The 17,862-nt window shown below is 33.4% G+C and overlaps 1 protein-coding gene across 4 annotated transcripts in view; it reads right to left on the bottom strand.

The window, feature by feature from the left end:
* RYR3 (ryanodine receptor 3) overlaps positions 1-17,862 on the bottom strand; it is a 223,263-nt gene that overhangs the window by 104,708 nt on the left and 100,693 nt on the right. For all 4 annotated transcript variants that reach the window (XM_084287833.1, XM_084287834.1, XM_084287835.1 and 1 more), the window contains exons 25-38: positions 17,690-17,837; positions 16,396-16,601; positions 15,342-15,516; positions 12,546-12,754; positions 11,485-11,669; positions 10,723-10,759; positions 10,215-10,375; positions 9,489-9,654; positions 8,235-8,321; positions 7,625-7,851; positions 5,861-6,662; positions 5,149-5,349; positions 4,408-4,510; positions 524-661 (exon numbers count right to left, since the gene is read on the bottom strand). In XM_084287833.1, the coding sequence (XP_084143959.1) occupies positions 524-661; positions 4,408-4,510; positions 5,149-5,349; positions 5,861-6,662; positions 7,625-7,851; positions 8,235-8,321; positions 9,489-9,654; positions 10,215-10,375; positions 10,723-10,759; positions 11,485-11,669; positions 12,546-12,754; positions 15,342-15,516; positions 16,396-16,601; positions 17,690-17,837 (2,845 nt within the window). The remainder of the gene's footprint in view (positions 1-523; positions 662-4,407; positions 4,511-5,148; positions 5,350-5,860; positions 6,663-7,624; positions 7,852-8,234; positions 8,322-9,488; positions 9,655-10,214; positions 10,376-10,722; positions 10,760-11,484; positions 11,670-12,545; positions 12,755-15,341; positions 15,517-16,395; positions 16,602-17,689; positions 17,838-17,862) is intronic.

Genomic DNA, 17,862 nt, shown 5'->3' with positions numbered 1-17,862 from the left:
TTACCATAAATGTGATGTAGAACAGCAAGAAGGTAAGTTTTCCAGCTACGAACTGTTGGTCAGCTACTGCTGTCCTGATATAGAAATACCACCCTTTTGAGTAGTACAAGTCTTCAGCAGTCACTAACAAAGTCACAATATTCCAAGTTATGCTGCCTATGCTCTAGAACTTCAATCTTGCATTTCAACAAATGATTTCAACAATCATTTCAGCACTACCTTAGTTACAATAGATTTCTACAGTAGAAGCAAATGGGTATAACTTTTACTTCATGTAAGGCCATAAATTCTATACCACATTTTTGAATTCAAACCAAAACCTTACATGGTGTAAGTTGTCCCTTCCTATTATAAAGAACAGGAAGTGGAAAAACATTTTGTGACATGTATCTTGCTACTGAGTAAGTACTAAGTCTCTCTCTTCAGAACATTCTCTAGTTTTATTAGAAAATGAACTGATGCTAATCACATAACCAGTCTAACACTTGCATCACAGAAGTATGTATGTAGAAAGAAAACTTACTAGGTGATTTCTCTTCTTCTTCTCTAGGCTCTACTTTTTCTGCTTTTGGTGGACCTTTGATTTTGTATATTAACGAACGGAGTTTGCCAGTCAAGGTGGAATCTTCCTCTTCCTCTTCTTCCTCTTCTAGTGGAATACCTTAATAAAAATGATCAGAAACAAACCTTAACCTTTGAAGATGAACTCCTTCAATATGTAAACTACCCCAAAATATCTACAGGACAACCTTTTAACCAGCAAATTTCACACAGGAAAAAATAATGTTTTAAGTGCCAAATAGGTGGCAATATGACTCAAAGTCACATTTGATTAAATATGTGATTCTCTAGCTTATATTCTGCAGTATGAAATAAATAAACAATTATATCCTACAATATAGTACAACTTTTCAGTTGAGATATTTAGCAGTCATACATAAATATATTATCTGAAATTAAAACTGGAAGAAGGCAGAAGTTCGTAGATAACACTAGTTATAAAATTTTTCATTAAAACAAATAAAGAGATGTATCTGAAGGGATGCAGTTCTACAAATAGTTTACTACAGTTCAATACATTGCTTCATAACTATTCAAACCTTTTTTCAGATCTTTTACACCTCTTAGTGATGATCAGATACCACATGTGTTATGAGCAATAGAACAGAACGTCTAAGCAGGTTCCGTTCAGACCAGAACTGATTGGGCAAAGCTCAAATCGAAGTTTTTGCTGTTTGGCTGTTGGTCAAAGTAAGAGTGATTCTTAGCACTGAGAAAAAGAAAAGATTTCCAGATACTAAAGAGGTACAAGCTGGACAAGAGGAAAAAGATTTAATTTAGGAGGGTATAACTCGTATTACAAAAAGAAACTAAGAAAATAAAAAACAACTGAAATGTGGTATCCGGTTGGAGAAAGCATGCTTCTAGCAGCTAACAAAGAGTTTTAAATTACTGAACAAGTGACTAGGAAGAAAAAATTCAGAGGCAGTAAGAGAGAACGAGAGAACCAGAAGCTGAAATGTAAGATGATATAAGGACTTTGAGGAATAAGAAAAGTAAGACTGGCTTGGCAAAATGAATAGCTAAATGAAAAGCTACATACAGTTCGTGTCCAGAAGGAGTAAGAACGGGAAGTGTAGCCAGTAAGGAGACAGAAGAGAAAGAAGAAAAGGATATTAAGTGATGCAAGAGACTAGCACCGAAAAACCTAACCTAGACCCTGGAAGCGAAAGGAACTGAGAGGATAACTCCTGAAAATCTGAAATGAACGGACAAGAAGAAATACACTCAGATGATGAGTTAAGACAGTGGCAGAGCAGAGGAGGCATGGTCTCATTCACCTCTCCAGACCAGCTGTCATTCATGCTCCATCTTCTTAGAGCTGTGTTCAGAAGCTGACCTAATAACCATTGTTATTCACTAATCACTTAATTCAAGTGGCAGAGGTCTGTGCACTGGAACATATAGTTCCAACCCAGCACATGAAACAGACAAGTGTCAGTTTGATATTATGCAATAAAATCTGCTTTATGTTGTTTTGTTTTCAGTCAAGACATTACACACAAGAAATATGATGAGAATTATTATTTTGCTGGCAACACTAAGCACTCACAGTTTGGATGTGCTAGGATTCAGGCTGCCTTAGTAACTTTAATTCAGAGTATTTGTGTATATTCATTATGAGGCAGCCTTTAATTACTTGATTGCATACATATTTTTCCATTTAGATTCCAAAGTATACTTAGTATTAAAAAGCTGTTTATATATTCCAGCACAACTCAGTTTGATCTGCAGCTTACATTGCTTAGTACTGATTTTCAGAACTGTCAGGACAGATTATGAAGGGCATTTATTTGTGGTGACCACCTATGCTAAATTTGTACAAAGTAATGAATATGACTTTGTTTAGGATCCAGAGGATCATTAAAATGTTTTAATTATGAGACTGTTTTCTCTATCTTCAATTCTCTATCTCAGTCAACATACAAATTAATAATGCAATAAACAAGAGTACATGATAGAATAAATAAATAAATATATAGCTAAATAAATAAATACCCTCCCCCCAAACATCAATCCTTAATCACTAGGGTTCTAGGGTTTCACCTTCTGAAAAGATGAAGAGTGACCAGGAGCTAAAGTAACTCAATGGTAATATCAGCAATGAGACTTCAATATAACAAATATGTTACAGAGTAAGATATTTCCAACTAAGCTGAGGTCTCTATAGTCTTCATCTTGGAGTACTCAGAGAACTCTGAGATGCCAGGTAACCTTTGAAAAACAGAGATGAGCTCAACTGCTGAGTGACTGAACAATAAAGATCACATATTTGTGAAGGTATTGTGAAGAACGAAGAGTAGCCAGGAGGATATGGACTATTCACTTTAATGCTTGGAAAAAAATGCCAGAAAGAAAAAAAGTTTTTATCATGCATTTAGAATAAAGGATGAATGACAATCAACACAGGATTGTCAAGAACAAATTGCATTAAACCAATCTAAATTCTACCTAGAATGTAGTAGCTAGCCTTACAGATATAAAACTCGATTTTAAGGACTTAATACAAACCCACACAGTATCCTCCTAAACAAGTTAATGAAACACAACCCACTGACCCATCTTAGGTTGGGTTCTAAGGTAGTTGAAAAATGGTAATAGGAATCATGGAATCACAGCTTGGTACTGTGAAGGTTGCTGGAGATTTTACCAGGATACCCAGAAAGACAAGCACAAGATCATAGCAGAAGCCTTAACAATACAAGCACGTAATCAAGGATACAAACAGAAATCACAAACTGTTAATTACTGGTCACTAAAATAACGTAATTCTATGAACTGGGTAAAACTGATTTTAGGGATAACCTGTGAAGAATGAACTAACAGAGTGTATTAGCATACATTTAAAAAGTGGCCTCAAGCAAACCAAGGAAGGAGAAAGAAACCATTACCATGGTTTATTATAACCATTATTATGGTATTATCCTGGTGAAAAACTTGAGATGCTGTCAATTCATTTTAATGATTCTGTTCCCTTCTTGAACTAGATTTATGTCATCAACCATAGGGCCAAGAAAGGCACTGGTAGAGTAACTGTAACACTAAGGGAGCAGAAAGGAAAAAGTCTGTGTGTATCAGTTTTAACTGCCTAATTATTGGGAACGAGCAGTAACAATTGGCTGATGTTGCTAAATGCTAGTAATGGACTAGTACTTCCATGATTGCCTTGATTAGACTAAGATCTCAAGAGACTTAAAATATTTTTGGTATTGCATATAACGTGATTCTTTAATGCACATGCGATTCTATAACCCACAAAGTATATTTGATTTAGTACACTCTTGAGTATACTTAAAAGGAAATTCAGATTCAGTCACTGGTGGAGAAAACAGACATTTCACAGTGCATCTGCAGTGCAAAAGTGTTTTATAATGATTCACCATCACAGTTATGTATACATCAGGAAACAGCAGCACCTAAAGCAGCAGCATCACCCTCCATCTACTGTCTTTTATTAAATTTGCTAGTTCTAAACTTCACAATCATAATGCCCTTTCAATATCTTATCTGTTTTTATATATATACACATGCCTATATAAATCTTTTAAGGTAACCCAACCTTCTTATTTGGATGACTTTTATTATTGCTAATTGAGTCCAAAATCAATATATAAATAAAACTACACCAGAAAACATTTAATAGATACTTAACAATGAAACTTAAATATACAGGTTTCCTGTATTTTTGGTAACATGCACTGAAAGTCTGTCAGGAAAATCACCATGTAAACAGTAATAAATCTAACACATACAAAAATTGTTTGTTTGTTTGTTTTTTATAATCGATCTGATCTTTTTTGATGACAAGTGTTAAAAAGACAAACAAAAGTACATCTTGTCACTCACCACAGTGAATTAGAAGATCATCATGGAAGTCGTACAGCTCATCCCGAATCTCCTCTGGACAGGGACAATCCTCTCCCAGTTGAAAATTCAGCAGCATATTAATCTTTAAGGGAATTAAAACATATTTAAGGTAATGAAATAGGCTGAATAGAGGCTTCCTAGCTATACTTTACATGTTTATAATAAAATTAGCATAAAATATAAATTTCTAACACACCTCATGGAAATACTAAAGCAATGTTCCTTTGTAAGTTTTAATTAAGACTAATGTAAATATATAGCTATCCTTAATAATAAAAATATTCTCTATTATACAGAGATATATAATATAGATTATATAGATAGAAAAGACTAAACATTTCCAACATAGTGGTGTCAACAGAACACTAACTTCAAGTTGGTACAACACAGCAACTAAAACTATCACGTTTCCTTCTTCTTCTTGTAGCTCTGGCTGAATCTCAGCTCCTCAGCATTGGATGACAATGTTCAAATTTTCCATACATTTGAGAAATCCTAAGCCAACTTTGGCCTAGAGTTTGAGTTCTGAGTACAAGTATAAGCATTTTGACATTCTGTATTTTGTGGCATCTTAATAAATTTTATCTCTAATTCACTTTTGGTTCTCTAGTAGTTCTCATGTTAGTTTAGAAGTCATGGATAAACAAGACTCTTATTGCAAAGCACTTTTTTTTTTTTTTTTTTTTTAATCTTTAGATTTAAACTTTTGTTTAATATTACCTGTTCTTGTGGAGGAGACCGAAATTCTTTAGTCTTCTTGGCAGTCAAAGCTGCAGACATGTTCAAGGCTTGCATGAGTTCATTATACCTGTATTTCTGATTATACTGCAATTTTGATACATAACGGTCTGCAAATGATACAATTGCTTCCACTCTGTGTTGCAGCTCACAGTCACAGAAATAATTGAGTAAATGGCACATCTAGCATAGAAAAAACACAGGTTAAGTTCAACAGTTTAACATCTTAAACCCAAACAGGGGAAAATCTACAGTGGATACTATATACTTTTAAATTGTTTGTTAAAATGAGAGACGTTTTTTTTCCAAATGGAAACATTCTTTTTAAAAATTATTTTAATGGTGTAAAATTAAAATTCTTTTAATGGTGTAAAGGTGACAAATGTACACGGTTTTATTATGCTGATCAATACTATGTTGTATTTACACAACGCTTCACTCCATGTTCCCAAAACACTTAGAAATATTAATTCTCTTTTAAAATACACCTCAGAAAGTAAGTGTCTGAATATATATTTTGAGTAAGAAAGAATTGCAGCATCATCATATTTTGTTATTAATGTGAAGCCACATGGCAGACTGGAATGAAAACATTAGGGATTTCAAATATTATAAACTAGAGAACAGACATAAGGTACTACCTTTTTCTCATCAATAGTATAGCACATGTAATGCATTTGTATTAAATGGTCACCTGAAGCTTAACAGATTCTGGTAATCTTGTCTGCAACAAGCCTGTTGTAGGAGCTTTGGTTTCTTTTATTGCTTTTTCTCCAGCTTCTACAGCTTTTTCTTCAACTTGTGTAACTTCTTCCTTTTCTGTACCCTCTTCTGTTTCTTCCTTGTGATCTCCAAATACATTTGGATCAATGAGGATTAACACCTGCTTCACATCATCATCATCAAAAACCCCCATTATGAGCAGTGTTGCTATTAGTTTAAGAACAGGAACAAACTGGAATGCAATGTGTCCTCCAACAGGGTCTCGTATATGAGTACCACTACACTGTACTGCCTCTGTTAGCATACTTATGGCTTTGGATTTAAGTGTATCAAGGGGTATCTCTGGGCTGGATGTCTGATGTTCTTCACTGGTCACAATAAAGCAAGGAGTAGAAAAATGAAAGCTTGGTTTCAGACAAGTGCTAAGCCCTACTCCAGGTAAACCATGCTTCTTTGTTTCATCAGGATATAATCTAATAGTTCGAGTTTCCTCTGTAACTGGAATGATAAATTCATTGTTCATCATGAGCTTGGCTTGCTTGGCATGCTCCAAATGTATACTAATCAACAAGTCATAGAATCCAGAACGTAGGAGTCCAGGTAAATATTGATTATCTATTGTGTAAAATAACTGAGATACATCCACATGGCTACAAAGTGCATAAGCAACTCTAGTGTTACCTAGAGCACAAACTGAGCTATAGAGTTTTAAAGTGTGATAGTGAAACTTCATCAAATCTTCTTGTTCACATAGTTCCAAAATATCGACACATCTGTTAAGCAATAAAGAAACAGAGCACCGGTCAATTTAATGAATTAAAAAATAAAAATAATTATAATTTCTGCACATTTTGGTCAGTTCTTGTTTAAACTGTTTTTATTTGATACCGACTAACCTTAGCAGGTGTATCACCACACCACAGCAAACAGTGGTAATAAAACAACAAGACTATTTAAAATTAACACTCCATAGAAAAAAGGAGGAAAAAAATCCACCATATATAAGCTTCCTTGGAAGCTATAGTAAATTGCATGTTTGTTTTTAAAAGTGGTATGTTTGGAGTGCTGAAACTCTAGAGACTACTGTTTAATTTTTCACACAAAACAGTATTTTTTTGCTTTACTTTTTAAATTTAGTTTTATTAATGCTAAATAAAATCACTTATTAAGTTGCAAAAACAAATTGCAAAACAATTGCTAAATGTATTTTTTTTAAAAAAATTGGCTTCCTGCTACACTTTTGATTATAATTTTTGTCACTGATTGCAATATTTGATATTTGGATACATTTTTGTTATCATTGCTATGAAGATAAAATAATGAAAATCTAAGAAAGTTGAGATCTTGTCAGTGAGAACACAAAATTAATTCAGGTAAATTGTGAGCAGATGGAGCAGGAATGGATTACATGGTTTTAACATATAAAGAAACAGCAACTGAGAAAACTTCTGTTTAAAGATCTAGAGATTTAACAGATTATTTTAAAATTTAAAGGAAATCAAATAGTTGTTTTCTCTTATGTATGCAAGCATTGTCACATGACATTAAAATTATTCAGCCTCTTTTACCTACTTAAGTATAACAAATACAATATTATAGTAGATAGGATGAAAAATTCTAAAAAAATTCTAATGTTAAGATCCTCCAAGGCATGCTTAACTAATACCCATACATCAGCTAGTTAATCCAATACATTTCCTACACATCAAGACACCGTAGTTCCTTCCAAATGTACCTGTTTTCCTCTGGGATATGAAGTGCCATCATCTGCAGAGGTTCCAAACACTGCACAACCCATCCATGACGTTCACTGACACGCTCAGTTTCCACTTTGAGAAAGCTGTTAGGCATCCTGCTCCATAAAACAGGTGTAATTGTTTGCACATCAAGGCGAGGGGGGCACTGAGGAATAGGATTTCTTTCCTCACTTTTAAAAATTGCTGCTGATAAAGGCATGGTATTCTGAAACAAAGTATATCAGAGTTATTTTTGTGACATGTAATTATGAATAAACTCATAATACCAAAAGGTAGTGTAATCTATTAATAGCAAAGAACTCATAGAAATATATGAGTTATTGCAATAAACATATTAAAAAAGCATAAGGAGTGATAAACATCAAGGGTATTCTCCCCAGATATCTTTGGTTTATTCTGACAAATGCAGCTTCAATTTGTTGAACAATTACCTTCATATAAGAAGTATACAGAAGTAATTTGTTAACATTTTAGTCTAATAAAATATGTTGTCACAAATTCAATCTTTCTAAACAAATACAATTCAGCAGGAATTTCTGTAGCAATAAACAGATTTAGACGAGAATCTTTATAAAAAATAGTTAATACCTTTAATTTACCAAGTTCAAACTGAACCAAGTTAGTGCTTGTAGGCTGTACAAAAGTTGCTGGAAAAAGTTTTGTGTTGGGTTCAACCTAGAAGAGAAATGAGATTAAAAAAACTAAAAAGACAAGAACAATCTCCTCTCAGAATGTGCTATGAAATATATATATGTATATATATTATCTACTTTACATTTTATTAACGAATAATTGCAGACACTGTATCAAAGCGATGACCAGTGTCTACCTGCGGTTTACCTTTAATAAAGTAAAGCATTTGCCGAGTTATCTTTATAGGTCCACCTACCCTACATGCAGGTACCTTTGCTGTGTTATGTGGTGCTACACCTGTAACAAGAACTTTTATAACACTCCGTGTTGATTCATGTTGATTAAGACAAGAGGGAATGGCCTCAAGTTGCACCAGGGGGGTTCAGGTTGGAAATCAGGAGATATTTCTTCTCAGAAAGAGTAGTCAGACATTGGAATGGGTTGCCTGGGGAGGTGGTAGAGTTCTTGGGTGTATTTAAGGAAAGATTAGACGTGGTGCTTAGGGACATGGGTTAATGGGCGACATTGGTGGTAGGTGGATGGTTGGACCAGATAATCTTGGAGGGCTTTTCCAACCTTAATGATTCTATGATTCTACTCAAACATATCGAAATTCAGCACTTACATTCTAAAACAGCTCATTAAAAATGGAGCTATCTCTGCTTTACAGCTACATACTTTGGCTCTCACTCTAGAAAATGCACCCCTAATACAGACTGAGGGTAGAACACAAAGAAAAAAATTTTTCTTTCACATTTTATGCTGTACAAAATAATTTACTACAAAAAAAGCTTGAAAAAAAAAATTTGAATAGAGAGGGAATCAGGGGTGCATAATAAGAGGGTGAAAGTGAATCATTTTGTGAGGATAGTTAAAGTCTTCTTCATATTAACATTAGTGAATTAGTGTGTTTTTTAAAAAAAAAAAGATCTCAAAGATTTCTTTATTTCCACATTTAGCAATTGTTTCCAGTCTTAAAAATCATGATGTATCACAATGAATCACAGTGCTGCAGATTTAGAAGTGATTGGTTGTTGTACTGTGTTTTGTTCTGACAACTACATTATCTTAATTTCCCCATTATATTATGTAGGAAAACATGTTATTGTCACATTACTAGTGTTAAGATTTCAAAACAAGGAAAAGCAATCCTTATAATAGCATCAAAATGACCTGTTATTAGATAACTTCCTGAAAGTCTGGTAATACCTGATAACAAGTGCCAAGCTCTTTTCCATTGGCTGTGAATGACAACATTCCAGTAGCTAGGTCAACAAAGCATCCAATTTCTAAATCAACATTGCTACGACCTGATCTCTGGGAATTAGAAGTTATATCTCCTCCCCAAACCATATAGCAATTACTGCGCTTCACACTGTAAGAACAGCGAGAACAAAGAACACATATTACATGTCACATTGAACTTAACAATATTCATTACGATTCACTTTTCAACAGTGTCAGTCAGAGATCCTTAAAGGTGCTTGTGCTATCAGTTTTGTTTTCTCATCAATTTTTCTTTTATTATTATTTTTTTTTCAAAAGTAATCATTATGGCTAAGGGATCAGACTGAAAAAGTGATTTTTTTCCCATTTTTTAAAATTATGAAGCAATTTTACATGCTTCTCTGTGCTTAGGTAAAATGCAGAACAATCAGTAACAGGTTCATCCACAGCAATAAAATGCAGATGTTAGAAGAAAGGAGCATCCCAAAACACTCTTTAAAACAGAACGTTAAGGATAAATATACTCACTTTAACTGATCTATGTAAAACACACATTCATATGTAAATGAACAAAGAACAATTCTACTCCATAATTGATGTTATTCTTATTTTAAATTAATGCTCAAACTTTCATCAGGCTTGTGAATAATTCACCTTGAACAATGATATTAAAATACAATGCTTAATACATGATAAATAAATCCATACCTTTCATGAACCCTGCCTCTCTCATCACCTAAAGTAACCGTCACTGTACAATTTTTATTTAGGTCAAAATTCTCACTGTAAAAATGATAGTCTGGTGTTACCCAGCCAACCCAGACACAGGATGGGTCTTGCCCAGCAAATATCCGCAACGAATAAAAATACTGAAAAGAGGAGAAGAATAAATTAGTAATAAAAATCTAAGTAATTTTATGGAGGAATAGTCAAACAACGATTAAAAAAATCTCAATGTACATCCAACTTTAATAAAAATTATTCACAGCAAGCCATTTTAAATTCTCATAAAATAAAACTAGTATCGTAGATTGACACTGTGAAGTTTATGCCTCAGTCATACAGCTCTAGGCATTATTCCTTATACACAGAATTGTATCTTAGCGAATGATTAAAAGGCTTCTCTCAGCAGATCAATTTCTTTTGAACACGATACCACTACTAAATCTACGTCACAAAGTAAGAAGAATTAAGGCACCTCAACATATTTGCTTACCGTAGTAGAAGGAACAGAAATTTCTTGGCTGTGTTTTCTAAAGACAGAGGAACACCAGTAAATTAGTTAAATAAATATATATTATTTAAAAATAAATAAATAAATAAATAAATGAACTTTTCATTCTTAAACTAAGTGTACTTTCATGCATGTAACTCATGCTTGCAGGGTGCTGAGAATTCATGGTATCAGTAAATTAAGCATGCAAAGACTTTATAGGATGCATATATAGACCCAAAATAGTTGCCTACAGTTAAGGTGGAGAGTTAAGGTTCAAAGGTGCTGAACTGAGCAGTACCTGGGATCTTTAAAAGTCTGTCCACAGTCTTTTTAAATTTATATAGAAGGAAAACTGGACTTTTCCAATAACAATGAACTACTGAACAATAATGTAGATGAACAGCAATACAGTGGGCACAGAACTCAGCTGGTTTTCCAGACCGCCTGAAGAGCTTTGTAAATCCCACTGATTTCAAAAGGATGGTGGATGCTTAGCAATGAATGTCGATAAACCTTTCGATGCATCTTTTCTGAAAAGATTTTTTGATGTTGTCTGTATATAGCATTTTGCAGCAAATTTGCTATAAATTAAATAAAAACATCAAAAACCAAAAAATATCACTAATAAACATCCTATATTAATGTGTGCTTAGCACAAAAGTTAATATGAAACCTTGAATGTATAACAACAAGACTAATAGAACATACTAAATTTACATTAGGAGAATGAAATAGGATAACTGAATAAAATCTAAGTCTAACCGTTTTTGAAAAATATCAGATGAGGCATTTTCCACACCCATGCCAAAGTTGAATGACGAACGGAACTCAATAGGCATACTCAAACGACAATATATCATGTCTGAATTGCTGTTCTGTGTGCCAAATGTTTTGTGAGTAACTTTTAACCGAGGTGGACTCTCAATGGTTCCATCAATTCTCCATATCTAAAAATAACAGAAATAATTGTATTATAATACTGTTCCAAAAAAAAACACATATAACTTTCAGTAACTAACTAAGAATAAGGTAAGTGAAAGAACTAACAAACTTTTCAAAGTTAATTAAGAACTTTATTTGTGACCATGAAACTAGCTCAAAGAGCAAGGGAAGCCAAAGATTCCCCCTATTTTGACTATACTCATTATTTTCAAGATGTTCCATACAAAATTTTCAAAAAGAAAAGCATAGATTTTATTAATTCAATTTATTTACAGTGAACAAGTCACTGAAAAACTGCTTTAAAAGAATCAGCAGTTTCTACCACAATTAGAAGTTATATCATGTAGAATCCTCCAGAAGATCACCGTAAAGCCCGAGCCTGATATTTTTGCCTGTGCTGAAAAAAATGGTTGTGCTTTTAAACTTAATCAGGGGTAAGAACATTTCAAAAAGTTTTTACAACAGAAATACAGTTGAAATAATCCTGACCAACTGATTAAAATGCTGAGATCATTCAGTTGGAACTGAGTGAAGTAAGTGGATTTTGAAGGAAATGTTCAAAGGCAAATACTTGGGATTGTAGTAAAAAGGTAACTAGGAAACCACAACAGACAACAGTCCAAGTAGCTAACCAAAGCAACATAGATTAGTAATATATATACTAGAACAGGTATATTCGCATGAATTTTAATACTACCATAAATGAAGTTGGAGATATGAAGATCATATCCAGATGAAGATCATCTGGAATTATCTAAAGATGACTTAATAAATTTATATGACAAACTATCTGATGACAGTAAGTATTAGTAAGGGTTTAATGTCTCAGCTTGCTAAGCAAACAGTTGATAAACAGGTGTCTTCCTAACACGTAACGTTACCTCTACGTGAGGATGATTTTTTGGCACATTGACAAATGTTGGTAAGCGTTTACTGAACCACATAGCAACATCTCGGTTCATATTTACTGCAAAAGGTTCAAAACCTTCTTGAAGGCCACACATTGTATAATACTTGAAAGTACTGGCATCCATTCCAAGGTTCATACGTCCAATCTGAGACAGACCCAGTGCGCAAATTGGAACAAAACCTAAGAAAATGATACAAGACCAAAACAAACAAACAAAACAAAACAAACAAACAAACAAAAAAAAAAACACAGTAATTAATTTTGAGAAAATAAATATTTTAATTTGAATCCATCTAATGTGAACTAAAGTTTAGCTCCTAGACAAGATGCGCACAAAATAATGACAGCAGCAAGGATTTAAAGCTACCTTAAACATTAATGGCTAAGATCAACATAATTGCTAGTGAGTACATTGGATATTATAAACACCATGCCATTTATTTAAACATTAATCTGGTTTAACAGTTGTTATTACTAAACTCTGGTTTTGTGAAAAATGGACAAAAAAATGAAAACAGCTTTTTTGACTATTAGATCTGAAAAAACATGATTTGATCAAGTTAGTTATTCATTTATTAGAAGAATTGTTTATCTTCATCATTTTTAGACTAATAAACATGCCATTGTAAAATGAACTGGACACTGGAACACAAACTTGACTAGACCAAAGCTAATAACAAATGTTAAGTATAATCTGAGGGCACTGAAGTTTCAAATGGACTTTCAGGTGAGGTTGAGGTATCTCACCCTGTTTAAAATTTGTTTTCTTACCAGTGTCTACAAATTTCTGGCCAACCTTCATCTGTCCATTATTCATGATGCACACATATAGACTTATTTAACGAAGGCATTTTTATGACCAAACATTTTCAATTTCCAGGTAGCAGACCATATCAGCAATAATAAAAGGATGTTGAATGATTATGTCATCTCTTCTGATACAGAACTCAGAGAAACTGCAGTGAAAAGCCAACAGTTCCAGTACAACAGAAATTCTCTCACACTTCAACCTTATGCCTTCAGGAAAGCTCTCTTAATTGTGTCCCTTATTCTTTACCCTTAGAAAAACTGTATCAATGGTCAGACCAAAGATGGACACTGAATAATTGCGAAGTCTTCTGTTAATTATTAATGGGCATGTAACTACTATCAGTTGGAGGAGATATCCTTTCAAAGAAAATGTAAAACAGTTTGAAAATAACCCCTGCCCCCAATAAAGTCATGTAGATACTTGTGTTCAAAAAAGAATGAGAAACAAAAAAGGAAAAAGAGTCCAGGAGAAGGAGAAATGAAGATAAACTATGAATAGGATGGGGAAAAAAATTACAAATCAGACTCAAATTTACATTTATGTTGCAAAGATTTGTTCTTTTGGTTCAACCTCTTACCAGATAGCACTCGTTTTTGTCCTTCAGAAGCAAGAATACAATTAACATAAAATGTGTGTGCTCCAGTGAGAAAATCAATTCTACAGTTTGAGCTTCTAGGAATTTTTCTAGGTGCTTATTATTACTGATACTTGCTATCACTGAAGTTCAGCCCTGAGAGTAAGCCTAGAAAGGCTTGAAGAAAATTCACCTGTTTTGATTGTTGGAGTTCCATTGTATCTACTTGTGGTTGAAGGAAAAATAAAAGAAAACCAATTTGTCCTCTCAAAGTATATTTTTATGAAGTTAAAGTGTACTATGATTTGAAAGCTTACATCAGTGAAATAAGATGTAAAGGCACTGATGGAAATACTAGACAGGAACAGACTGGAAGCTGGGGAAACTGAGAATCAAAACTTGAAAGGCTTGTGTAGCAGCAATAAATGCAACAGGATCCTTAAAATTTCCCAATGAAATTTCCACAGACTATAAACTAAAGCAGAATTTGAAGCAGCAGCTTAAAAAAATCTTTGCATATGTCAATACTATTTAGAATGTTTTTAAAAAGAGGAAAGAAAAGTCTGTGGATATCATAGCAGTAAGTATTGTTAAATGGAATTTGTTTAGTACTCTTGATTAACAATAAAATAACATTTTTTCTGCTTCTCCAAGTAAATACAAATGAGAGATTGTTATAAAGTGACAGGAACAGCAATGAAAAGACTTTTGGTTATATGTTAGATAGTCAGTGAGGGAGGAGCTCATAAATAACACAATGAAACCTATAGTGAGTAATTCCCAAAGACAAATAAAAAACTATTTGTAATGCCGAAGTTGACAGCTGTCTAAAAAATGCTGTCAGGCACACTTTAACTATTATTCTGGTATTTACTATGCTGATTTCAGGTGGCAATTCTGCCTGGTGAATGGGATTGTTTAATACTATGCTTTCATATAGCTTGGTTGGAAAACACCATAATTACCATAGTTTTAACAGATCCTTTGGACTTCAGCATTATGTACAAATTTCTGCTTTCAGAAAATTTTTAGAAGAAAGTTTATGTCTAGTAGCTAGCAACTCTTGATATTGAGAAAATGAGATATGGATTACATTTAAGCTTTTCAGCTGAATAATTTGAAAACAGTATAACATCATGGTAAATTTAACCACTGCTCCAAGTACAAAATTGGTGGGGTGATATTCTGTGGCATTAGGGCAGAAGGAGCTCAAAACCATGAGTACAAGGAAGTTTAAGAATTAACTGGAAAAAACAAAACACTGTATATAATAAATCTTATTTCGCAGCTTGCTAAGCCATTATTGACAGACTAGTTTTTCTGCTTTTTTTTTAATTTTTTTCTCTTTTCTCATAACCATGCAAATATAAAAAGAAAATTACCACTTTCTATTCCAAAGTCAGCAAATGCAAGTTCTGAACCTTTACTGGTTATAAGCAATTCTCCATTCAAAGTAAAGATAATGGATTTGTCATCCAAGTTTATCATGCAACCAACCACATCTCCTGGTTGCCAACTTCGTCCAAAGAATCCACTGCCTTGATGCCAACGCTGGCCCTAAATAAAACAAACAAACAAACAAGTAGATAAACACTATGCTAAAATTCAAAAATAACACATGCATTTTCAGGAAAGAGAAATCTGAAAAAAATGTAGGTACTAATCAGTCAAGAAGAGAATTATTTTATAGACAGCTAAAATTATTGAGCATAACATTCTAAGTGAATAAAGCTTTATAACTCATTTAGAGCAAACAATGATCCAATTAAACAAGGGCAAAATTCTACCCTTAATTTTTGTTTTTCTTACTCTTTTACCTTCCAGGATCTCAAACTAATTCACAAGCAGTACTAACTTTCATGTAATTAAGTTAGTATATTAGTTATTTCATATAGTGAACCAAAGGCACCCTAACTTCAGTAATATGAAAATAATAATTTAGAACCTGGATAATAATCAATGCTCACTGGACTCCACTTCTTACATGCAGTGTCATTATCATCCTTCTGGTCCTTTAATAAACAATGTGCAAAAAGCAAAAAAGACAGAAAGGGAAAACACAACTGTGGAAGTTGTGTTTTGTTGTCCAGTTGTTGAAGAAACTTTGTTTTATTTTTGTGAATTATCACTTCAAAATAATAATAATAAAAAAAAAGTGAATGGTGAAGTTTCTTTACTCTTACAATAGACTTCCTTACTACTGTGGTATATCCCAGGAAGATAGATATAAAACAATGCACCTTTGTTAGCATAATTACAATGACCAGAACCAAAATGCAGATACAATTCAGCAAGAAACAGAGCCCAGAGATATCTTTATATGAATGAAAAATATTCCCGTAGTTGAACTGGAGTATACAGAGGAAACATATACTGTCATCTTCTGCCTAGCCTATTCATAGGTAAAAAATAATACAAAGGTAAGAATGCACTGACTTTGCTTCCTTCAAAAACAAATGCTTGGTCATCAGCTCCCAGTTCTATGTCAGGTCTACAGCCTGGCCTGGCCCAGCCAACACGCATGTCTCCACCTGTCACAGCTTCAAATTCGAAGTACCACTTTCCAGACTTCACTGCATAAGACTGTTCGACTCTGAAAAAACGTATCTTGTCAATGCTGACTTTTTCCGTTGTTTGATCAGCTGCAAAAATGAATAAGTAGAAAAAAAAATCACCGTATTTCATAATTAGATGAAACTATAAATGCCACAGTTTAGTTTTTCATCTGTCCCAACTGTTTTCTGTCTCAGAAAACAGCCATTATCTACCCTTGTAAGTTGAAGAGCCTTCATAGTAAATGTTAGAAAAGAAGGAAAAATAATCAGCATACAGATGCAGCATACGTGTAGATGTAGTGCTTAGTGACATGGTTTAATGTTGGACTTGGCAGTTCTAGGGTAAAGGTTGGACCAGATGATCTCAGAGGTCCTTTTCCAACCTAAATGATTCCATGATCCTATACAGAATGAGTGACTATCAAATATTTATAATCATAATATTTCAGTGACTATCACGCTATGCAGAGCCACAAACATATACTTGACTGGAGAAGACATGAGAAGTGTAAGATTACAATACACAATACAATCCAATGCTAAAAATCCAATGAAACTTTAACTAAAGCTGCACATTATCTATTTTACTAGTAATATTGGTAAGATAAGCAATGTATGTAGCTTATATACTTAGGAATTTGGATTTTAAAATCTTTTTAAAGGCAAAGTAGCTTTACCTTTATTATATTAGAACTATTAACGAATTACTCTTGAAACATTACAGATGCAGTGTCTAAAAACAAGAACTGTAATGTGAGGTATCTGATTATTTTTCCAATACTATCTTAATTTTAGATAAGCATACATGTATTTCAAGCTTTTCACGCAAAATGAAGCAGGAAATAATGAACTGTCTCTGATCACAATTTCAGAACATTTTAAACAGCGATTTCCAAATGAAAATTAGTATGTCTACACACTACAGATTTTCTCCAATCTGAAAATCAGAAACTATAATTATTGTACTATCAGCTAAAAACAATCTTTTAAAAAACATATGTAACATACAAGACATTAAAAAAGTATATTTGCACCTTTCATTCAAGTCCACAGCAGAAATACATAGTATTAATTCATCCCTTATATGTTTTGCCTATCTATTCCAGTGTCTTTTTTTTTTTTTTCCTAGCACTAAGGGGAAAAAAAAGGCCATGATTCTTACTGAATGTACATACCTATTTCTTGGTCAGGTGGCTCAACACTATAACCATAGCCTGCAAATGTTCTAACAGCTTCACGGAGGCTATCTCTGTTCGATTTTTTAGTACGTTCATCTAATAATGCATATGGCACTAGCCGAGGATTACGTTTGTTCTTAAGATCCTAAAAGGAGTTATAAAAAAGAACA

The sequence above is a fragment of the Netta rufina genome, assembly GCF_964035555.1.
Source record: "Netta rufina genome assembly, chromosome: 5".
NCBI lineage: Eukaryota > Metazoa > Chordata > Aves > Anseriformes > Anatidae > Netta > Netta rufina.
The sequence above is the reverse complement of the archived record's forward strand: the minus strand, read 5'-3'. Positions and strand labels throughout refer to the sequence as shown.